Source organism: Heptranchias perlo, unplaced genomic scaffold (assembly GCF_035084215.1).
Source record: "Heptranchias perlo isolate sHepPer1 unplaced genomic scaffold, sHepPer1.hap1 HAP1_SCAFFOLD_178, whole genome shotgun sequence".
Classification (NCBI taxonomy): domain Eukaryota; kingdom Metazoa; phylum Chordata; class Chondrichthyes; order Hexanchiformes; family Hexanchidae; genus Heptranchias; species Heptranchias perlo.
Genome location: NW_027139055.1, coordinates 108,760 through 132,565, shown reverse-complemented (window position 1 = coordinate 132,565; position 23,806 = coordinate 108,760). Strand labels below are relative to the sequence as shown.

Below are 23,806 nucleotides of genomic sequence, written 5' to 3'. Positions count from 1 at the left end.
GAAGCTCCCTCTACACTGTCCCATCAAACACTCCTAGGGCAGGTACAGGGTTAGATACAGAGTAAAGCTCCCTCTACACTGTCCCATCAAACACTCCTAGGGCAGGTACAGGGTTAGATACAGAGTAAAGCTCCCTCTACACTGTCCCATCAAACACTCCCAGGGCAGGTACAGGGTTAGATACAGAGTAAAGCTCCCTCTACACTGTCCCATCAAACACTCCCAGGGCAGGTCCAGCACGGGGTCAGATTCAGGGTAAAGCTCCCTCTACACTCTCCGTGACCTGATTTCATGGGGGGGCAGTCGTTCCCACTTCCTATCACTAACGTTTCCCAACTGGGCTCAGTGACGTGTGGGTACGAATTTTTCGACAGGCGAAACGGGGAAATAAGTCAAATCGAAACACTTTGTGAGGTGTTGACAGGAAATGGTGTGGTGAGCCTCGGTGGAGTTGGCGAGAGGTCAGCCCTGGAGAAATCAGTGGGCTTCCAATGGTAAGGGGGCCGATAAATGAGAGCATTAATCGCCAGAGATTCCAAACAAGCAGCAAGGCCTAGCTCGGCCGGCGGTGGGAAGGGCCCTTCCCGTCAGATCCTTCGTGCACTCCCGAGGAGGCTGCGGTGGGAGACGAGACCGTCAGCCATCTCCTCGTTTGCGAGGAAGGTCTGGAGAGAGATGCAGTGGTATCTGTCTGGGATCGTCCCGAGCAGTTGCGTGACGCAGGGCCCTGAGCTGCACGGGCTGCTCCCGGGGGGGGACGCCCACCGAGGCGGACATCATCTGCTGCCGGAAAGGCCACCAAACCCGGTGCTGGGCGCCCTTTGGTCTGCCCGAAGCCCGCCGGTCGTCCAGTGCAAGGAGCTGCCCGCGAACGAGGGTTGCAGGCTGGCACATTCCAAGGACCAGGACTACGTGCTCAGGCTCGCACTGAGGATGGAGCGCGGCGGCCGCAAAGGCTCTGTGGGGAAAGCCAACCGTTTGGAGCCTTCCCGCCATTGTATACCGAGGGGCTGAAATCAGGGGAAACCCCCGCCCCGGGGCAGAATGTAAAATTCAAATTGATGTAATGTACCGGTAATGAATCTGTAATCAATCATCTGTATTGATTGAGGCACCCTTGGGTGCCATGAACTGTAATGAGGCACCCTTGGGTGCCATGAACTGTAATTATGTACAATGTGCTGTTGAAATTATGTTTCTATACTTTATGTATCTTGTATAATCTGTATTGTGTACAATATGACAACTGCATTGTTTCAAATTTTATGAATAAAGTATATTTTGTGAAACTCCCTCAAAGACCTTCAGATGCCTCTGACGGAGTGTGACTCCTGGAGGTAACTCGGATGCAATCTGCCTTTCCAGAATTTCAGCCACCCAGGGAGGGAACGAGGGAGGAGGAGGGGGGGGGGCTGAACACGACAAGGCGGGGGAGGGGTGGACGAGCGACATCATTCCCTGGCTGGGTGTCAGGAACGGGGGTGGGTGTCGGCACAGCTGGGCGGGCACATCTGTGCAGGGGCGGAGTCCGACGGCCAAGGAGTTATAAAGATGGATTAGGTCGAGGGATTTGATCACAGAGGAGAGCAGGTCTCACAGAGGAGGTAAGATTCTTCGACAGGGAAAGAGGCTTAAGCTGACTGTGTGTCTCAGTGTCGGCGTCTACCAACAGTCTGGCTGTCTCGCAAACTCACAGAGAGCACAGCTGCTTTTTAACAAGCAGCATTTTGCGCTCTGGGTCTTTTAAGTTTTCAACAGCAAGTTTCAAAAGGGCCCGTTGCATGTATATTCTTGCATAGGGATATATTTGCAGGGCTATAGGGAGAATGTGGGGCAGTGGGATTAGTTTGGGGATTGATACAGGGCTATGGGGAGAGAGTGGGGCAGTGGGATTAGTTTGGGGATTGATACAGGGCTATGGGGAGAGAGCGGGGCAGTGGGATTAGTTTGGGGATTGATACAGGGCTATGGGGAGAGAGCGGGGCAGTGGGATTAGTTTGGGATTGATACAGGGCTATGGGGGGAGAGCGGGGCAGTGGGATTAGTTTGGGGATTGATACAGGACTATGGGGAGAGAGCAGGGCAGTGGGATTAGTTTGGGGATTGATACAGGGCTATGGGGAGAGAGTGGGGCAGTGGGATTAGTTTGGGGATTGATACAGGGCTATGGGGAGAGAGCGGGGCAGTGGGATTAGTTTGGGGATTGATACAGGGCTATGGGGAGAGAGCGGGGCAGTGGGATTAGTTTGGGATTGATACAGGGCTATGGGGGGAGAGCGGGGCAGTGGGATTAGTTTGGGGATTGATACAGGACTATGGGGAGAGAGCAGGGCAGTGGGATTAGTTTGGGGATTGATACAGGGCTATGGGGAGAGAGAGGGGCAGTGGGATTAGTTTGGGATTGATACAGGGCTATGGGGAGAGAGCGGGGCAGTGGGATTAGTTTGGGGATTGATACAGGGCTATGGGGAGAGAGCGGGGCAGTGGGATTAGTTTGGGGATTGATACAGGGCTATGGGGAGAGAGCGGGGCAGTGGGATTAGTTTGGGGATTGATACAGGGCTATGGGGAGAGAGCGGGGCAGTGGGATTAGTTTGGGGATTGATACAGGGCTATGGGGAGAGAGCGGGGCAGTGGGATTAGTTTGGGATTGATACAGGGCTATGGGGAGAGAGTGGGGCAGTGGGATTAGTTTCGACAGGGGAGGGCTAGTTTGGAGATGGGACCGTCTGTACCGGTGAGGGGGGAGGGGTAGTTTGGTGAGGGGGGAGGGGTAGTTTGGTGAGGGGGGAGGGGTAGTTTGGTGAGGGGGGAGGGGTAGTTTGGTGAGGGGGGAGGGGTAGTTTGGTGAGGGGGGAGGGGTAGTTTGGTGAGGGGGGAGGGGTAGTTTGGTGAGGGGGAGGGGTAGTTTGGTGAGGGGGGAGGGGTAGTTTGGTGAGGGGGGGGTAGTTTGGTGAGGGGGAGGGGTAGTTTGGTGAGGGGGAGGGGTAGTTTGGTGAGGGGAGGGGTAGTTTGGTGAGGGGAGGGGTAGTTTGGTGAGGAGGGAGGGGTAGTTTGGTGAGGGGGAGGGGTAGTTTGGTGAGGGGGGAGGGGTAGTTTGGTGAGGGGGGAGGGGTAGTTTGGTGAGGGGGGAGGGGTAGTTTGGTGAGGGGGGAGGGGTAGTTTGGTGAGGGGGGAGGGGTAGTTTGGTGAGGGGGGAGGGGTAGTTTGGTGAGGGGGGAGGGGTAGTTTGGTGAGGGGGGAGGGGTAGTTTGGTGAGGGGGGAGGGGTGGTTTGGTGAGGGGGGAGGGGTGGTTTGGTGAGGGGGGAGGGGTGGTTTGGTGAGGGGGGAGGGGTTGTTTGGTGAGGGGGGAGGGGTAGTTTGGTGAGGGGGGAGGGGTAGTTTGGTGAGGGGGGAGGGGTAGTTTGGTGAGGGGGGAGGGGTAGTTTGGTGAGGGGGGAGGGGTAGTTTGGTGAGGGGGAGGGGTAGTTTGGTGAGGGGGGAGGGGTAGTTTGGTGAGGGGGGAGGGGTAGTTTGGTGAGGGGGGAGGGGTAGTTTGGTGAGGGGGGAGGGGTAGTTTGGTGAGGGGGGAGGGGTAGTTTGGTGAGGGGGGAGGGGTAGTTTGGTGAGGGGGGAGGGGTAGTTTGGTGAGGGGGGAGGGGTAGTTTGGTGAGGGGGGAGGGGTAGTTTGGTGAGGGGGGAGGGGTAGTTTGGTGAGGGGGAGGGGTAGTTTGGTGAGGGGGAGGGGTAGTTTGGTGAGGGGGGAGGGGTAGTTTGGTGAGGGGGGAGGGGTAGTTTGGTGAGGGGGGAGGGGTAGTTTGGTGAGGGGGGAGGGGTAGTTTGGTGAGGGGGAGGGGTAGTTTGGTGAGGGGGAGGGGTAGTTTGGTGAGGGGGGAGGGGTAGTTTGGTGAGGGGGAGGGGTAGTTTGGTGAGGGGGGAGGGGTAGTTTGGTGAGGGGGAGGGGTAGTTTGGTGAGGGGGAGGGGTAGTTTGGTGAGGGGGGAGGGGTAGTTTGGTGAGGGGGAGGGGTAGTTTGGTGAGGGGGGAGGGGTAGTTTGGTGAGGGGGGAGGGGTAGTTTGGTGAGGGGGGAGGGGTAGTTTGGTGAGGGGGAGGGGTAGTTTGGTGAGGGGGAGGGGTAGTTTGGTGAGGGGGGAGGGGTAGTTTGGTGAGGGGGGTGGGGTCGTCTCGATACTGTAAACATGAGCTGGGCACATACCTTTCATGCTACGTGGTGCAAATATCAGCAGAAACTCTTTCGGGCGGATGTCAAGGCCGAGGAGAGGCTGCAGGGGAGATTCTCCAGATGTTCTCGGGGGTGAGAGGATTTCGTTTCAAGGGGAGAGGCCTGAGAAACTCGGGCTGTTTACATCAGAGCAGAGGAGGTAAAGAGGAGATCTGATCGGGAGCCTCGAAATAACGAAAATCAGATGGACGATTACTGCTGGTTGCTGAATCTGTAACTCGAAGACATCAATTTCTCATTTCCTTCTCTCTCTCTCTCCCTCCATCTCTCGCTCTCTCTCTCTCTCTCCCTCTCTCGCGCTCTCTCTCTCTCTCCCTCTGTCGCTCTCTCTCTCTCTCCCTCTGTCGCTCTCTCTCCCTCCCTCTGTCGCTCTCTCTCCCTCCCTCTGTCGCTCTCTCTCTCTCTCCCTCTGTCGCTCTCTCTCTCCCTCTCTCGCTCTCTCTCTCTCCCTCTGTCGCTCTCTCTCTCCCTCTCTCGCACTCTCTCCCTCCCTCTGTCGCTCTCTCTCTCTCCCTCTGTCGCTCTCTCTCTCCCTCTCTCGCTCTCTCTCTTTCCCTCTGTCGCTCTCTCTCCCTCCCTCTCTCGCTCTCTCTCTCTCCCTCTGTCGCTCTCTCTCTGTCGCTCTCTCTCTCTCCCTCTGTGTCTCTCTCTCTCTCTCTCTCCCTCTCTCGCTCTCTCTCTCCCTCTCTCACTCTCTCTCTCTCCCTCTGTCGCTCTCTCTCTCTGACGCTCTCTCTCTCCCTCTCTCTCTCTCTCCCTCTGTCTCTCTCTCTATCTCTCTCCCTCTGTCTCTCTCTCTGTCACTCTTCCTCTCTCTCTCTCTGTCGCTCTCCCTCTCGCTCTCTGTCGCTCTCCCTCTCATTCTCCCTCTCTCTCTCTCCCTCTGTCGCTCTCTCTCTCTCCCTCTCTCTCTCTCTCCCCCTGTCGCTCTCTCTCTCTCTCCCTCTGTCGCTCTCTCTCTCTCTCTCCCTCCCTCTGTCGCTCTCTCTCTCTCCCTCTGTCGCTCTCTCTCTCTCTCCCTCTGTCGCTCTCTCTCCCTCTGTCTCTCTCTCTATCTCTCTCCCTCTGTCTCTCTCCCTCTGTCGCTCTCTCTCTCTCCCCCTGTCGCTCTCTCTCTCCCTCTGTCGCTCGCTCTCTCTCTCCCTCTGTCGCTCTCCCTCTCTCTCTCTCTATCTCCCACTGTCGCTCTCTCGCTCTCTCTCTCCCTCTGTCGCTCTCTCTCTCTCTCTCTCCCCCTCTGTCGCTCTCTCTCTCGCTCTCTCCTTCTGTCGCTCTCTCTCCCTCTGTCTCTCTCTCTCTCTCTCCTTCTGTCGCTCTCTCTCTCTCCCTCTGTCGCTCTCTCTCTCTCCCTCTGTCGCTCTCCCTCTCTCTCTCCCCCTCTGTCGCTCTCTCTCAAACACACATTCTCTCATTCTGTATCTCTCTCTCTCTCCCCCTTTCTTTCTCCCCTCTCTCTCTGTCTCTCTCCCTCTATCTGTCTGACCCTCGCCCTCTATCTGTCTGACTCTCTCTCTCTTTCTCCCCTCTCTCTCTCTCTGTCTCTCTCCCTCTATCTGTCTGACCCTCGCCCTCTATCTGTCTGACTCTCTCTCTCTTTCTCCCCTCTCTCTCTCTCTGTCTCTCTCCCTCTATCCGTCTGACCCTCGCCCTCTATCCGTCTGACTCTCTCTCTTTCTCTCTCTCTCTCGTTCTCCCTCTCCCTCTCTGTACGTCCATCGGGAGCCGAGCCTGCCTGAACCCACCTCGGTCAGCTCCCTCCCAGTCCGCAGACGCCGGGTGGGGGGAGCATCCGTCCCTGCAGTCTGGGCTGGGTTGAGGTCAGAGATGAAAGGTCGGAGACAAACGGCCTGGGTCACCTTCTCCCCGTCAAATGCCCTGTTCGGATTTCACAAGAGGCCTGGCTGCAGTGGGCAGGTGGGGTCTGTTTACTTGGGGATGTCTCACCCTGTGGTTTGAGGGATAGTGACCGGGCAGTTTCTGAACACAAGAATGGAAACCACGAGTTTTGCTATTTCCTTTCATTAACTGGCCTTACTGTTCAGATTAAAACCATAGGCCGGCATCCAGTGAGACAACCAGGGGGGCGGGGGGGGCGGGTGGCAGGGGGTGGGAGAGGGATGGTTCGCGGGTGGGTGAGCGGGAGCAGTGGGGTGCCCACAAGCTCTGATGAGATGAGGCATGCAACACAAAAAGAAGGGGATGTTTTTTTGACCTTCTGCCCGCAAAAGAGAGAAAGACGGAGGGATGGAGCCAGAGAGTGGGGAATGAATAAAGAGAGACAGAAATGCGGGCACAGAGAGAGAAAGACAGACAGAGAGATGGAGACAGCCAGAGGGAGGAAGAGAAGGCTAGATAGAATCATAGAATCATAGAAGTTACAACATGGAAACAGGCCACTTCGGCCCAACATGTCCATGTCGCCCAGTTTATACCACTAAGCTAGTCCCAATTGCCTGCAATAGAATCATAGAAGGGAATAGGGAGAGAGAGAGAATCATAGAATGGTTTCCGCACAGAAGGAGGCCATTCAGCCCATCGAGCCTGCAAGAGCAATCCGGCTACTCCCGCTCCCCCCGTCCTTTCCCCGTCGCCCTGCAAACTTTTTTCCTTTCAAGTACTTATCCAGTTCCCCTTTTGAAGGCCATGATTGAATCTGCCTCTACCACCCCCTCGGGCAGTGCATTCCAGATCCTAACCACTCGCTGTGTAAAAAAGTTTTTCCTCATGTCGCCTTTGGTTCTTTTGCCAATCACTTTAAATCTGCGTCCTCCAGTTCCCGACCCTGCCGCCAATGGGAACAGTTTCTCTCTATCTACTCTGTCTAGACCCCCTCATGATTTTGAACACCTCGATCAAATCTCCTCTCGACCTTCTCTGCTCTGAGGAGAACAACCTCCAGCTTCTCCAGATAGGGATAGAAAGAAAGACAGAGAGAGTGAGAAAGGTGGTAAAGGAGACGTGGTGAGAGGAGATGGAGAAAGAGCATTACAGAGACAGATGGGTATGACTGGGTTTATCTGTGAGATGTTACATGTGCTGATTACAACGGACCTGTGATGGATCTAACACTCGCGGTCTCTCTCTCTCTCTCTCTCTCTCCAGGTCTAACATTCTCAATCTTCTCGTTGCTCCTTGAAACCTTCAGTCCCTGTGACGCGGCCATTAGTTCACCAACAAGACAACTATGAGCTGCAACATCCTTGGGTTCCTGGCAACAGGGCTGCTCTTCCTGGTCATGCAGGAGTGGACTGATGCCTGCAGCTGTGGTCCAGCTCATCCCCAGCAAATTTACTGTCAGGCGGACGTGGGTGAGTGTCAGTATTCCCACCATCACTCCTGTCAGGAGTTTGGTCCTTTGGGATTCTACACAATGGGAGTGAATGGGAAGGGGTCGGGTCCATTGGGATTCTGTACAATGGGAGTGAATGGGAAGGGGTCGGGTCCATTGGGATTCTGTACAATGGGAGTGAATGGGAAGGGGTCGGGTCCATTGGGATTCTGTACAGTGGGAGTGAATGGGAAGGGGTCGGGACCATTGGGATTCTAGTACAATGGGAGTGAATGGGAAGGGGTCGGGTCCATTGGGATTCTGTACAGTGGGAGGGAATGGGAAGGGATTGGGTCCATTGGGATTCTGTACAATGGGAGTGAATGGGAAGGGGTCGGGTCCATTGGGATTCTATACAATGGGAGTGAATGGGAAGGGGTCGGGTCCATTGGGATTCTGTACAATGGGAGTGAATGGGAAGGGGTCGGGTCCATTGGGATTCTGTACAATGGGAGTGAATGGGAAGGGGTCGGGTCCATTGGGATTCTGTATAATGGGAGTGAATGGGAAGGGGTCGGGTCCATTGGGATTCTGTACAATGGGAGTGAATGGGAAGGGGTTGGGTCCATTGGGATTCTATACAATGGGAGTGAATGGGAAGGGGTCGGGTCCATTGCATTTCTGCTCCTATGTCCAGGTATGAAGTTTGAACCATGAATGTACAAACCTTGAGTCTCATCGGCACCTTGTCAGATAAATCAGCCCTGTATTGACGTGTTTCGGAAGGTGTCTCAAGGACGACCCTGATGTTTAAGTCAGGTCGGATAATCCCTTAATAAAGTATTGTATTGAGCAAAAAGACAGTGCGCCGACTGAACACTCTCAGTTGCAACCCTGGCCCGTCCTTTTCTTGTGCTGAGAGAGTACAGGGAAGCCATCAGCAGGGACCAAGAGGCCTGAGGCCTGGGGCCCGAGGCCCGAGGCCTAGCCTTCTGCTCTCTCTGTCGGTGGGGGAGTTTGGGGAGCGATGGCTGGGTTAAAATGGGGACGTCGGATTGGTGGTTATGTTACTGGACTAGCAACCCAGAGGCCCGGACAATAATCCAGTGGAATGGGAGTTCAAATCCCACCATAGCAGAATGTGAATTCAGTTGAAAAAATCTGGACATAAAAAGCTGGGATCAGTAAAAGGAATCCCAATGCCCTTACCCGGTCCGGGCCTATATAAGTGACTCCAGTCTCACACCCAACGTGGATAACTCTTAACCGACCCTCTGAAGTGACCTAGGGTCCCACTCAGTTCGGATCAAACCATGGTTCACCACCTTCTCAAGGGACGGGCAACAAATGCCGGCCTTGCCAGCGACGCCCGCGTCCCGAGAATAAGTTTGAATGGCAAGCAAGAAAGAAGTTGAGTTTGGAGGCAATTCCGTGCAACATTAATTGAGGGCTCCTGTTGCCGTCCATCTCCTGTCACCTCCTCCGGCCCTTTGACCCTCCGAGATCGCTGCGCTGCTCTATCTCTAGCCTCTCCTCCTCTAAGATGCTCCTTAAGACCTACCTCTTTGACCAAGCTTTTGATCACCTGTTCTAATATCTCGTGACGTGGCTCGGTGTCAGATTTTGGCTGATTTACGGTCCTGGGCAGAGTCTCGGGGCGCCTTGGCTATGTTAAGGGTGATGTCTCCGGGGCTTGAGATTTGAATTGACATCAAAGGAAGGAAACATGAGACGGAGCAATGGGAATTAGCTGCCTTTGCTCCGGCCATATCCGTGTTGGATCTGGGCAATGGGCCTCGATGGCCAGCTCCAGAACACAAATTCAAATCCCGGCCTCTGTCACTTCTGACGTTTCCCAAGATGGCCGCTCTCTTTGTCGCGTCAAGGCCCCTGTGAGCAAAAAACATGACTTAAAGGCAGAGCAAACGTCAGTTGGAAGGAGAGAGCTAGAGGGAGAAAGAAAATGAACCAAGAGCTGTTTTCATCGGGTGAGTCAAGGGGATGAGGTCAGCTAATTGTCCTATGATTATAGTGTGCGATGGGTTTGGTCATGATCCCAGTGGGACATTACTTCATCCCAACAAAAAGAGGTAAATATTTTCACCAACGCACATCATAACATGATAGAATTCTTCATTAAGATGGAAAGTGAAGTCATGCAATCCGAAACTAGGGTCCTAAATCGAAACAAAGGAAGCTATGAAGGTATGAGGAGAGAGTTGGCTATGATAGATTGGGAAGCTTCATTAAAAGGCATGACGGTGGATAGGCAATGACTAACATTTAAGGAACGAATGCATGAATTGCAACAATTATACATTCCTTTCTGGCGCAAGAACACAAAAGGAAAAGCGGCCCAACCATGGCCAACAAAAGAAATTAAGGATCGTATTAGATCTGAAGAGGAGTCATAGAAAGTTGCCAGAAAAGTAGCAAGCCTGAGGATTGGGAGCAGTTAGAATTCACTAAAAAAGGACCAAGAGATTGATTAAGAGGGGAAAATAGAGTATGAGAGTAAACTTGTAAGGAACATAAAAGCAGACTGTAAAAGCTTCTACAAGTATGTAAACAGAAGAAGATTAGTGAAGGCAAATGTAGGTCCCTTACTGTCAGAAACGGGAGAATTTATAATGAGGAACAGGGAAATAGCAGAGCAATTAAACAAATACTTTGGTTCTGACTTCCCGGAAGAGAACACAAATAACTTCCCAGAAATGCAAGGGAACCAAGGGACTAGTGAGAAGGAGGAATTAAAGGGAATTAGTATTAGTAAAAAAATAGTGCTGGAGAAATTAATGGGACTGAAAGCTGATAAATCCCCAGGGCCTGATAATCTACATCCCAGAGTACTAAAAGAAGTCGCCATGGAAATAGTGGATGCAATGGTGATCATCTTCCAAAATTCTATAGATTATGGAACAGTTCCTGCAGATTGGAGGGTGGCAAATGTATAACCCCACTATTTAAACAAGGAGGGAGAGAGAAAACAGGGAACTACAGACCGGTTAGCCTAACATCAGTAGTAGGGAAAATGCTAGAGTCTATTATAAAGGATGTGATAACAGGACACTTAGAAAATATCAACGGGATTAGACAAAGTCAATGTGGATTTATGAAAGGGAAATCATGTTTGACAAACCTACTGGAGTTTTTTGAGGGTGTAACTGGTAGAATAGATAAGGGAGAACCAATGGATGTGGTTTATTTGGATTTTCAGAAGGCCTTTGATAAAGTCCCACACAAGAGGTTAGTGTGCAAAATTAAAGCACATGGGATTGGAGGGAATATACTGACAGGGATTGAGAATTGGTTGACAGACAGGAAACAGAGAGTAGGAATAAATGGGTCTTTTTCGGGGTGGCAGGCGGTGACTAGTGGGGTACCACAGGGATCAGTGCTTGGGCCCCAGCTATTCACAATATATATCAATGATTTGGATGAGGGAACTAAATGTAATATTTCCAAGTTTGCTGACGACACAATTGTGAGATGTGAGGAGGATGCAAAGAGGCTTCAAGGTGATTTAGACAAGTTTAGTGAGTGGGCAGATACATGGCAGATGCAGTATAATGTGGATAAATGTGAAGTTATTAACTTTGGAAGGAAAAACAGAAAGGCAGAGTATTATTTAAATGGTGATAGATTGGGAAATGTTGATGTACAAAGGGACCTGGGTGTCCTTGTACACCAGTCACTGAAAGCAAACATGCAGGTGCAGCAAGCAGTTAGGAAGGCGAATGGTATGTTGGCCTTCATTGCAAGAGGATTTGAGTACATGAGCAAGGATTGTCTTACTGCAGTTATACAGGGCCTTGGTGAGACCACACCTGGAGTATTGTGTGCAGTTTTAGTCTCCTTACCTGAGAAAGGATATACTTGCCACAGAGGGAGTGCAGCAAAGGTTCACCAGACTGATTCCTGGGATGGCAGGACTGTCGTATGAGGAGAGATTGGGTCGACTCGGCCTGTATTCACTCGAGTTTAGAAGAATGAGAGGGGATCTCATTGAAACATATAAAATTCTGACAGGGCTAGACAGACTGGATGCAGGGAGGATGTTTCGCCTGGCTGGGGAGTCCAGAACGAGGGCTCACAGTCTCAGGATACGGGGTAGGACATTTAGGACTGAGATGAGGAGAAATTTCTTCACTCAGAGGGTGGTGAACCTGTGGAATTCTCTACCACAGAAGGCAGTGGGAGGCCGAGTCACTGAATATATTTAAGAAGGAGCTCGATAGATTCCTAGACGCAAAAGGCATCGAGGGGCATGGGGAGAGAGCGGGAATATGGTGTTGAGATAGAGGATCAGCCATGATCTTATTGAATGGCGGAGCAGGCTCGAAGGGCCGAACGGCCTACTCCTGCTCCTATTTTCTACGTAACTATGTTTATCAAGAGTTGCCCTGACTCACTGCCAAACAGTCTGTCTGGATCGATGCCCAGTTATCCACCAGTCAACAACTCAAACACAGGTGTCCTCACCACCCGTCCCATTAGTTCAGTACCCAACTCTGAGCTTAGCCTCCCGAATCCGGATGGGGAGGGGGGACTTATCGTTCGGCTTCAATTTGAATTTGGGATGTGTTTCGGATGTTGGGGAAAAGAGAAGGGAGAACGTGCCGACCCTTGCTTGCTTCAGGGAGCTGATATCGCCCCCGGGCCCCATCCAGTGGCACAGTTGGCGACCACATCGGTGCCATGTTGGTGGAACGATCGCCCTCCCCCTCCCCCTCAGCTGCAGTGCATTCCTGTTGGCAGTGGCTTTGGCACAGGGGAACTCCAAGGAAAGGCCGCCAACCTCTCCACCCCTTCCCCAGAGAGAGAGAGAGAGAGAGAGAGACTCGCCCCCTCCTGAGGAAAGGCTCTCTCACACTTCCTCCCCCACATCATCCCGAACAGCCAGCGTACGAACGGCAATGCCAGGCTGAAGGCACGGCCGCCAATGGTGGAGTGAAGGGAGTGAGGGATGGACAAGAGGCCGGAGTGAAAGGAGGGAGTCTTCCCCTCGTTTTTAGAAGATATTTGCACCGTCACCCACTCTAACTCATTCGTTCCCAGGAACCAGCAAACTGTGGGACTCCTTCCCCTCCCTTGGTCTCCCCTTCCTCCTACAGTCCACAGGTTTTGGAAAACCAAGCTTGGTATCAACTATCGCCTTACTCCCTGATTTTGTGCAGAAGGGCAATCAGCAAGGAAGACCTTTAAGTCTGGGCATTAAGGTACCTTGGACCTTTTTCCCACCCCAGTCATGACTGTTAACTTAGCACAAAACGCTGGTCTTTTTTTTATTCGTTCATGGGATGTGGGCGTCGCTGGCGAGGCCGGCATTTATTGCCCATCCCTAATTGCCCCTTGAGAAGGTGGTGGTGAGCCGCCTTCTTGAACCGCTGCAGTCCGTGTGGTGACGGTTCTCCCACAGTGCTGTTATGGAGGGAGTTCCAGGATTTTGACCCAGCGACGATGAAGGAACGGCCGATATATTTCCAAGTCGGGATGGTGTGTGACTTAGAGGGGAACGTGCAGGTGGTGTTGTTCCCATGTGCCTGCTGCCCTTGTCCTTCTAGGTGGTAGAGGTCGCGGGTTTGGGAGGTGCTGTCGTAGAAGCCTTGGCGAGTTGCTGCAGTGTATCCTGTGGATGGTACACACTGCAGCCACAGTGCGCCGGTGGTGAAGGGAGTGAATGTTTAGGGTGGTGGATGGGGTGCCAATCAAGCGGGCTGCTTTGTCCTGGATGGTGTCGAGCTTCTTGAGTGTTGTTGGAGCTGCACTCATCCAGGCAAGTGGAGAGTATTCCATCACACTCCTGACTTGTGCCTCGTAGATGGTGGAAAGGCTTTGGGGAGTCAGGATACTCTGCTTTTTGGCCTGGTGAGGCCTTTCCTTAATTAGGCCTCACCACTAATTTTGCCCCAAGCTCCTATTAACACGGCTGCCCTGTTTATTTTATTTGCAGTTATCAAGGGCAAAATAATCGGTTCAAAGATGGAGACCAGAGGCAACAACAGCAACTCAAGTGCCTTTCGATGGATCCAGTACGAAATCGAACAACAAAAAGTACGTCTCCCAAATATCTCCCAATGATCCACAGAAAGATTTGGATTTTTGTAGCATCTCTTCAAACATCTCATGGGAAGTGTAGGAACAGGAGGAGGCCATTCAGCCCCTCGGGCCCGCTCTGATACTCAATTAGATCACGGCTGACCTGCACCTCAACTCCATTTGCCCTCCTTTGCTCCTTCTCCCTTCAGACCCTTCCCTTACCCTTTGCTTTTCCTACCTGTCTACCTGGCTTTAAGTGATTTCTGTACTCGGACTCCCTAAATCTCTTTGCTCCTCTACTGTCCCTAGTTTCTGATCAATTAGAAAAAAACTCTGATTTATCTTTCTTCGGTTCAAAGTGGATGATCTCAAAACTTCGCATACATTAATTCTCTTACTCATTGGGCACGGCGTTACAAAATGAGATAAAGGACCAGTTAATTTGTTTTTGTTTCGGTGGTGGTGTTTGAGGGAGGACTATCGGCCCCAAGACATCAGGGAGAACTCACCCCTGCTCTTCTTCCAAATGTGGCCCTTACACCCACTCCAGAGGGGCCTTGGTTGAACGTCTCTCCGAAAGACGGCACCTCTGACAGTGCAGTGATGGCACTGGGGGGTGTTGGCCTAGGTTGTGGACTCAAGTCTCTGGAGCAGGGCTCAAACCCACCACCCTCCGACTGAGAATGCCAACTGACTGATGCTGCGTCTGACCTCTCGTCACTTCTTTGTCCTTCTGTGCAGATGTACAAGGGCTTCGAGAAGATTGAGAACATTCAGCACGTCTACACCCCCGCCTCCGATTTCGTCTGCGGCTTGGTGCTGGAAGAGAATCAGATGAACGAGGAATTCGTCCTGTCAGGTACGGCCCTTTGACCTTTCCTTACTCGGCACTGCTGGGCCCTGAACAACTCCAGCTTCTTCCGTCTCCACGTAACTGGGGTGCCTCATCCCTGGTACCACTCTGGTCAATCTCCTCTTAACCTTCTCTGCTCTAAGGAGAACAATCCCAGTTTCTCTCGTCTCTCCGCGTAACTGAGGTCCCTCGTCCCTGGTACCACTCTGGTCAATCTCCTCTTAACCTTCTCTGCTCTAAGGAGAACAATCCCAGTTTCTCTCGTCTCTCCGCGTAACTGAGGTCCCTCGTCCCTGGTACCACTCTGGTCAATCTCCTCTTAACCTTCTCTGCTCTAAGGAGAACAATCCCAGTTTCTCCAGTCTCTCCGCGAAACTGAGGTCCCTCATCCCTGGTACCACTCTGGTCACCCTTTCCGAGGTCTTGACGTCCTTCCTACAGTGAGGTGTCCAGAAATGGTGACAGGCAGGACAGGACTTGGTGAGTTTGCGGCCGGTCTCTCCGACTCCTCGTTAACACTCTTCCTGCCTCTTTGCTCCCACAGGGAATGTGGAAACTGACGGAAAAGTCTACATCAACCTCTGCGGCTTTAACAAGCCCTGGAGTCAGCTGACGTCTGCACAGAAGATGGGTCTGGGTGGAAGCTACGAGGCTGGCTGTCAGTGCAAGGTAGGTCACATCAGAGCTTGGTGTGGATGGGGCAGGGGTTAAATACAGAGTAAAGCTCCCTCTACACTGTCCCATCAAACACTCCCAGGGCAGGTACAGGGTTAGATACAGAGTAAAGCTCCCTCTACACTGTCCCATCAAACACTCCCAGGGCAGGTACAGGGTTAGATACAGAGTAAAGCTCCCTCTACACTGTCCCATCAAACACTCCCAGGGCAGGTACAGGGTTAGATACAGAGTAAAGCTCCCTCTACACTGTCCCATCAAACACTCCCAGGGCAGGTACAGGGTTAGATACAGAGTAAAGCTCCCTCTACACTGTCCCATCAAACACTCCCAGGGCACGTACAGGGTTAGATACAGAGTAAAGCTCCCTCTACACTGTCCCATCAAACACTCCCAGGGCAGGTACAGGGTTAGATACAGAGTAAAGCTCCCTCTACACTGTCCCATCAAACACTCCCAGGGCAGGTACAGGGTTAGATACAGAGTAAAGCTCCCTCTACACTGTCCCATCAAACCCTCCCAGGGCAGGTACAGGGTTAGATACAGAGTAAAGCTCCCTCTACACTGTCCCATCAAACACTCCCAGGGCAGGTACAGGGTTAGATACAGAGTAAAGCTCCCTCTACACTGTCCCATCAAACACTCCCAGGGCTGGTACAGCACGCGTTAGATACAGAGTAAAACTTCCCCTACACTGTCCCATCAAACACTGTGAATGGATTCCTGGTTTAATCCCAGATCTAACAGTGTGATGGGGAGTATGAAATGACCTGGATTATACCCAGATCCAACAGTGTCTAGGGGATTATAAATGGACCTGGTTTAATCTCAGATCTAAGAGTGTTTCGGAGAGTCTGAATGGGCTCCTGGTTTAATCCTAGGTCTAACAGTGTGTAGGAGAGTTTTCAGAATCCTGTACCTACAGGAAGTGACAATAAGCAGGAAGTGATGCATTGTGGTAGAAGGAATAAGGAGGCCTCATACTCCTTGGAAAATAAGAGTCTAAATGGGGTAGGGGAGCAGAGGGATCTGGGGGTACAGATACACAAATCACTAAAAGTAGCGACGCAGGTTAATAAGGCCATAAAAAGGCAAATCAAGCACTGGGGTTCATTTCTAGAGGGATAGAATTGAAAAGCAGAGAAGTTGTGTTAAACTTGTATAGAACCTTGGTTAGACCACACTTGGAATACTGGGCACAGTTCTGGTCTCCATATTATAAAAAGGATATAGAGGCACTGGAGAAGGTGCAAAAAAGATTTACAAGGATGATACCAGAACTGAGAGGTTATAACTATCAGGAAAGGCTGAACAGACTGGGGCTCTTTTCTCTAGAAAAGAGAAGACTGAGGGGTGACCTGATAGAGGTCTTTAAAATGATGAAGGGGTTTCGATAGGGTAGACGTAGAGAAGGTGTTTCCACTTGTGGGGGAGACCAGAACGAGGGGGCCATCAATATAAGAGAGTCACTAATAAATCCAATCGGGGAATTCAGGAGAAACTTCTTTACCCAGAGAGCGGTGAGAATGTGGAACTCGCTCCCACATGGAGTGGTCGAGGGGAATAGAATCGATGGATTTAAGGGGAAGCTCGATAAACACATGAGGGGAGAAAGGAATAGAAGGAGATGGTGATAGGGTGAGATGGAGTCGGGAGGGAGGAGGCTCGTGTGGAGCATAAACACCGGGATAGAGCAGACGGGCCGAATGGCCAGTTCCCATGCGGTAGATTCCATGCAGCGGGTGACAATGGAGTCAGACGATTGGTCGGCTGTTCTAATTCCGGTATGTCCCGCCTCCTCTCCTCTCCCACAGATCATCCCTTGCTTAGCCCTGCCCTGCAGCATCACCGCGGACAACCAGTGCCTCTGGATAGATGGAATCATCGACAGAAAGTGGGTCGGGGCACAGAGCCAGCTCCTCACCTGCAGTATGAAGTCGCCCGGCCTGTGTCGATGGGATTCGGGCAAGCAGAAGAGGGCAAAACCCTTCCTCCGGACCGAGAATCAGTAACAAGCAGAAGGAGAAAGCCCAAATGAATGAGTCTTGCTGGACTGGAAATAACCCAACACTTTTACCTGGCTAATGTTTGAGTGCTTGGTTGCCTCCTTCTGTTGAGCTCGCAGTAAACAATTAAACACCGTTCGTTCTTATAAAGCTTATTTCGTCCGCCTGGGCCTTCTTGCACAATCTCTCCAGAATCTTCCCTGCCTCTGTCTCACCCTCTGAATCCAGAGGGCAAACTCCTCGAAGGAGTCTGAGGGAGAAAAGGCCATTCAGCCCATCAGTCCCACTCCACCCAGAGTCCATGTCTGATTATTGTATCATTGGGCCCATCAGTCCCATTCCACCCAGAGTCCATGTCTGATTATTGTATCATTGGCCCATCAGTCCCATTCCACCCAGAGTCCATGTCTGATTATTGTATCATTGGGCCCATCAGTCCCATTCCACCCAGAGTCCATGTCTGATTATTGTATCATTGGGCCCATCAGTCCCATTCCATCCAGAGTCCATGTCTGATTATTGTATCATTGGCCCATCAGTCCCATTCCACCCAGAGTCCATGTCTGATTATTGTATCATTGGGCCCATCAGTCCCATTCCATCCAGAGTCCATGTCTGATTATTGTATCATTGGGCCCATCAGTCCCATTCCATCCAGAGTCCATGTCTGATTATTGTATCATTGGGCCCATCAGTCCCATTCCACCCAGAGTCCATGTCTGATTATTGTATCATTGGGCCCATCAGTCCCATTCCATCCAGAGTCCATGTCTGATTATTGTATCATTGGGCCCATCAGTCCCATTCCACCCAGAGTCCATGTCTGATTATTGTATCATTGGGCCCATCAGTCCCATTCCATCCAGAGTCCATGTCTGATTATTGTATCATTGGCCCATCAGTCCCATTCCACCCAGAGTCCATGTCTGATTATTGTATCATTGGGCCCATCAGTCCCATTCCACCCAGAGTCCATGTCTGATTATTGTATCATTGGCCCATCAGTCCCATTCCACCCAGAGTCCATGTCTGATTATTGTATCATTGGGCCCATCAGTCCCATTCCACCCAGAGTCCATGTCTGATTATTGTATCATTGGGCCCATCAGTCCCATTCCATCCAGAGTCCATGTCTGATTATTGTATCATTGGGCCCATCAGTCCCATTCCACTCAAAGTCCATGTCTGATTATTGTATCATTGGCCCATCAGTCCCATTCCATCCAGAGTCCATGTCTGATTATTGTATCATTGGGCCCATCAGTCCCATTCCACCCAGAGTCCATGTCTGATTATTGTATCATTGGGCCCATCAGTCCCATTCCACCCAGAGTCCATGTCTGATTTTTGTATCATGGGATCCTCCACTCCCAACCTGCTAATCCCCTTTTTCGGAAACACCTTTCCCTGAAATAATAATTCTAAAGCCTCAATCCTCCCACCCCCAGCCCACCAAGTCAACATAAATCCACCCAGCCCCCTTTAAAGGCCCAATCGACTGGGGGGGGGAATGTTCCACTATCTTCTTGGGGGGGGGGAAATATTTTATGAATTTTGTATTTGTGTCCTGAAGTCCATGGATTCATTGTCCAAGTGAACCAGCTTACTCCATGGTGGAGGCAGCCATTTTGTAAGTAAAAGGGCCATGACTTTATGCCTAATTTGCGTCACACAGCTCCCGTCCCCAAACCTCACATAAAGCGTCGTGTTTTTCTTTGGTTTACGACTCTCTCCTTCCCTGTGTCTGCACGGGGCAGGCCAGGCCTTTCGCTCGGCCCACCTGCAGAGCACGCTGGGAAGATCTCAAAATCAAAATGGCCACCTCCACGGTCCTGATTGCCCTTGCAGCAAGCGAGCAGCTAAGATGGTGGGCGAAGTGCAGTGTCCCCACGAACAGGAAACGGTCGACGCCATTTCACGAGAGGCACATCCTGCTTCTCTTCAGATCTACTTTCCTTGCTCTCTCTCTCTTCCCCTTCACTCTTGCCCCGATCGACTCACTGAAAAATAATATTTTGTTTGTTTTCCCCCTCCCACTTGAATTGGACCCAAGAAGGCTGAAAGAAAGCGCCCACCTCAACGGCCGCCATCTTGAACAGGTCCCGCTGGGCGCGCGCGAGCGTGCGCTTGTGGTCTTGGCCAACTCTTGTGCGTTTCTCCTTCCGATTCTGATCAAGAACTCTTGGTCGGCGCACTTGCTTTTCCAATTGCGGAGTTACAACATTATTTCAAACAAAATGGCCCCCATTTCAATCAAGATGGCTCCCTTTCAATGCTTTCCTTGATATAAAGGACATTTCTGTCCTTTTATTTCAGATAACTTATTATTTCCGTCTGTAAAACGCATCAGTTTAGATTCCAAATGAATGCTTTTTAAATAAAACCACAAATAAATGCCAAGGTCGCATAACCGACTATATTTTGGATTGTACTGAGGTCATGAGGTCAAGCCTATTGTACGCAAATCGAGAACTGTTACGTCTGAACATTATTTATATAATTAAATAACAACCGTTTGGTCACAAATTCCTCTCTGCTTTCCGATTTATCGCATCTCCAGCGTTGAGACAATGTCTCACAATTTCAGCCGACTGACTGGAATGAGCCTTTGGCTCGATGGTAGCATTTGGAGTCAAGAAGGTGTAGGGTTCGAGCCCTCTCCCCGACAGTCCTGGCACACTCCGGCCCATAAAACTCTCCCGCCCTATGGGACTAACCTCCACCCGCCCATATCGGCTGGGATAGAGATGGTTACGGCCAACGGGAGGGGTGTTCACAATGTGGCCTATCGGCCCGCAAATCCTTCCGCTTCTCCGCACCATTCTGCAAGGGGAGAGCGGGAAGATACGCAAAGGATGGGGTAGACTTTGTGCTCGTTTGTCGGACGGAACAGCGCAAAAGATCGGGGGAGTTTGAAACGTGGGCGAGTTATGGTGGGGGAAGGGGCCTCATCTCAACCTTTGACCCCTGTTCCTGTTCATTCCCGTCAATACCAACACATCTTGGAGCTCTGAATTGGGATTTATCTCCCAACGCCATGAAGGGCTGTCCTTTCCAAAACTCCAGGGCCGGCGAAATGCAACCAGGGCTAACCGTCAAGTGAGAAATCTGGGGCCGTAAACAGGGAGAGACAAAACTTGCATTTCGATGGCGCCTTTCCCATCCCCGGGACGTCCCGCAACTCTCCCCAGCCAATCAATCACTCTTGAAAGGCGGTCCCTGGTTTTGTAGGCAAGCAAGGTGCGCAGAGCAAGAGATCCCAGAGGGCGAACGAGGCCTGTTTTTTTTATGGTTGGCGTTGGTTGAAGGAGAAAGGTTAGCCCAGGACACTGGGGAGGACTCCCCTCTGAGTCAGGGGGTCGAGGGTTCGAGCCCCACCTCTGGAGACCTCAGGGCTGAGGGAGCGCTGCACTGTTGAGGACGCGAAAGGCTCTATAGAAAGGCAGGTTCTTCCGTTGGAGTTTGCGGGATCTTGCTGTGCGCAAACCTGCGGCCTGAGACACGGTGCTCCAGAAACTTCTTTTGCTCACGGCGCAGTTCCCACGAGGAAGAGACGGACCCACCTCAGATGAGGACGGGATGGAGCTCGGCTGAGATGGGGAGAGGGCCGAAGAGCAATGGGAGACGGAATTTAATACAGCTGAAGAGGGGCTAAAAGACGGAACCTTCAAAGGCAAAGCTGAACTCGTGAGGGACCATGAAGAAATCCTTGGCCGTGAAGAGTTGAAAGAAGCACAATTCGTTATTCGGCCCATCTAAGGGCTAGACATTTGCTCTCCGACGGGATGGGAAGGAGGCTGTGAGAGCTGAGGGGTCAGCATCGGAGGTTGTCGCCAACTCTGGTTGGACGCATTCCTGGGTATGTCATCGCGTGACCTCCCGCCTCTAAACGCCCCGCCCCCACCCACTCCTGCCATTGGTCGCCCGACACGTCCATCATCGTGACGCCCCGCCTTCCAGTCGGAAAGCGAACGGGCTCTTCGTTCCCCCGAGTCTTGACCGTCAGTCAAACAGCAATTTTTATCCCCCCATCCCCCCATGTCCGATATTTTTATAACTAGTCAACAAAGAAAATTAAAATTCTTTTTAACGCCGCTATGATTTTTTCTCCTGGGTGTTTTTGCTCAAAAGGAATGTCCTGCAGATTAGACTTTCATTCCTGGAGACTCCAGGACAATCCTGGAGGAGTTGGCAACTCCAACCATTGGTTTGACCTCTAACCTTTACCCCCCAGCTCTCTCCCCTTCCACAGCAAGGGTTAAGTGCCACACACACTATTTTTCCGAAGCCGGCTACGGAACAAAGAGAGGCCCGCGGAGGTCGAAAAATAGATGGAATTCCATGGGGAAGATGAAAAGGTTCTTCAGACTCTGCCAGATTCCCGGGCCTTGTGTCTCGCAATTGGGAGTTAGCCACTTTCACCGAGCAGGAGCCAGTCTTTGAGAATGACATGGAATTACACAAATTTTACAGCACAGAAACAGGCCATTCGGCCCATCCGGTCTATCCCGGTGTTTATGCTCCACACGAGCCTCCTCCCTCCCTGCTCCATCTCACCCTATCACCATCTCCTTCTATTCCTTTCTCCCCTCATGTGTTTATCGAGCTTCCCCTTAAATCCATCGATTCTATTCCCCTCGACCGCTCCCTGTGGGAGCGAGTTCCACATTCTCACCGCTCTCTGGGTAAAGGAGTTTCTCCTGAATTCCCCGATTGGATTTATTAGTGACTCTCTTATATTGGTGGCCCCCTCGTTCTGTTGTCCCCCACTAGTAGAAACATCTTCTCTACGTCTACCCTATCGAAACCCCTTCATAATCATAAAGCCCTCTATCAGGTCACCCCTCAGCCTTCTCTATTCTAGAGAAAAGAGCCCCCGTCTGTTCAGTCTTTCCTGATGGACCAGAACCGAGAGGTTAGAACTATGAGAACTGAGCAGATCAAGAAACAGCTTCTCCTGAGGATCTCCCATTAGGATCAGGGATTATGTCAACTGCAAGATTAAGTCGTGCGCAGTTCTGGTCTCCGTATTATAAAAAGAACATTGAGGCACTGGAGAGGGTGCAAAAAAAGATTTACAAGGATGATACCAGAACTGAGAGGTTATAATTATCAGGGGTCAGGTAGAGTTCACTCAGGTATAATGGAGGCAGACTATCCCCTAGGGGTGGGGTGGGGATAGCACTGGTATAATGGAGGCAGGCTGCCCCCCCCCCTAGGGGTAAGGTAGGGATAGCACAGGTAGAATGGAGACAGACTGCCCCCTAGGGGTCAACGAAATCGATGTGAAACAAGAAAAGGCCATTCGACCCATCAAACCTTCTCCTCCCATGGACAACGTGTGATCCACTCTGTCGTGACCTGCACCCTTATTCATCTCATCTCGTCTCTTGGTACATAAGAAATAGGAGCAGGAGTAGGCCGTTCGGCCCCTCGAGCCTGCTCCGCCATTCAATCAGATCATGGCTGATCTTCGACCTCAACTCCACTTTCCCGCCCGATCCCCATATCCCTTGATTCCCTTAGTGTCCAAAAATCTATCGATCTCAGCCTTGAATATTCTCAACGACTGAGCATCCACAGCCCTCTGGGGTAGAGAATTCCAAAGATTCACAACCCTCTGAGTGAAGAAATTCCTCCTCATCTCAGTCTTGAATGGCCGACCCCTTATCCTGAGACTATGCCCCCTGGTTCTAGACTCTCCAGCCAGGGGAAACAGCCTCTCCGCATCTACCCTTTGTTCCACAAAGTATCTCCCTACTTCCAACGATAAGCTCTGTCAGACTCCAGAACCTCTCTTATCTCGCCCCTTACACTGTCCATCCCTGACCAGTTTCGTTCCTTGGCTCAACATCTCCAAGCTTCCAACAGCTCAGGGACCATCAAGTCCCAGACCGCATTCGATCATAGAATCATAGAAAGGTTACAGCATGGAAGGAGGCCGTTCGGCCCGTCGAGTCCGTGCCGGCTCTACGCACGAGCAATCCAGCTAGCCCCACTCCCCCCTGCCCTATCCCCGTAGCCCTGCAAATTTTCGCCTTGCAAGTACTTATCCAGTTCCCTTTTGAAGGCCATGATTGAATCTGCCTCCACCACCCCCTCGGGCAGTGCATTCCAGATCCTAACCACTCGCTGTGTTAAAAAGTTTTTCCTCATGTCGCCTTTGGATCTTTTGCCAATCACCTTAAATCTATGTCCTCTGGTTCTCGACCCTTCCGCCAATGGGAACAGTTTCTCTCTATCTACTCTGTCTGGACCCTTCATGATTTTGAATACCTCGATCAAATCTCCTCGCAACCGTCTCTGTTCCGAGGAGAACAACCCCAGCTTCTCCAGTCTATCCACGGAACTAAAGTCCCTCATCCCTGGAATCATTCTAGTAAATCTCTTCTGCACCCTCTCCAAGGCCCTCACATCTTTCCTAAAGTGCGGTGCCCAGAACTGGACACAATACTCCAGTTGTGGCCGAACCAGTGTTTTATAAAGGTTCATCATAACCTCCTTGCTTTTGCACTCTGAGCCTCTATTTATAAAGCCCAGGATCCCGTATGCTTTTTTAACCACTTTCTCAACCTGCCCTGCCACCTTCAATGATTTGTGTACATATACCCCCAGATCTCTCTGTTCCTGCACCCCTTTTAGAATTGTGCCCTCTAGTTTATATTGCCTCTCCTCGTTCTTCCTACCAAAATGTATCACTTCGCACTTCTCTGTGTTAAATTTCATCTGCCACGTGTCCGCC

General features: G+C 51.4%; 2 protein-coding genes across 5 annotated transcripts in view; one reads left to right on the top strand and one right to left on the bottom strand.

The window, feature by feature from the left end:
- Positions 1–23,806, bottom strand: part of LOC137309706 (synapsin-1-like) — a 207,811-nt gene that overhangs the window by 80,288 nt on the left and 103,717 nt on the right. The window lies entirely within an intron of this gene.
- On the top strand, positions 1,501–17,214 carry LOC137309713 (metalloproteinase inhibitor 2-like). Of its 4 annotated transcripts, none has more exons than XM_067977797.1 (6): positions 1,501–1,604; positions 7,326–7,531; positions 13,445–13,545; positions 14,272–14,389; positions 14,928–15,052; positions 16,873–17,214. In XM_067977797.1, the coding sequence occupies exons 2-6, from the start codon at positions 7,408–7,410 to the stop codon at positions 17,068–17,070; spliced, it is 666 nt and encodes a 221-aa protein (XP_067833898.1). In that variant the 5' UTR covers positions 1,501–1,604; positions 7,326–7,407; the 3' UTR covers positions 17,071–17,214. The 4 variants fall into 4 exon arrangements, with proteins under 4 accessions (XP_067833898.1, XP_067833899.1, XP_067833897.1 ...); XM_067977798.1 differs by lacking the exon at positions 1,501–1,604 and adding an exon at positions 4,200–4,295; XM_067977796.1 differs by lacking the exon at positions 1,501–1,604 and adding an exon at positions 4,228–4,362.

Coding starts and splice junctions, on each gene's coding strand:
- LOC137309713 (XM_067977797.1), top strand. CDS start 7,408: ATGAGCTGCAACATCCTTGGGTTCCTGGCAACAGGGCTGCTCTTCCTG. Junction 14,390..14,927: donor CGAGGAATTCGTCCTGTCAG/GTACGGCCCTTT, acceptor TTGCTCCCACAG/GGAATGTGGAAACTGACGGA. Junction 15,053..16,872: donor AGGCTGGCTGTCAGTGCAAG/GTAGGTCACATC, acceptor CCTCTCCCACAG/ATCATCCCTTGCTTAGCCCT.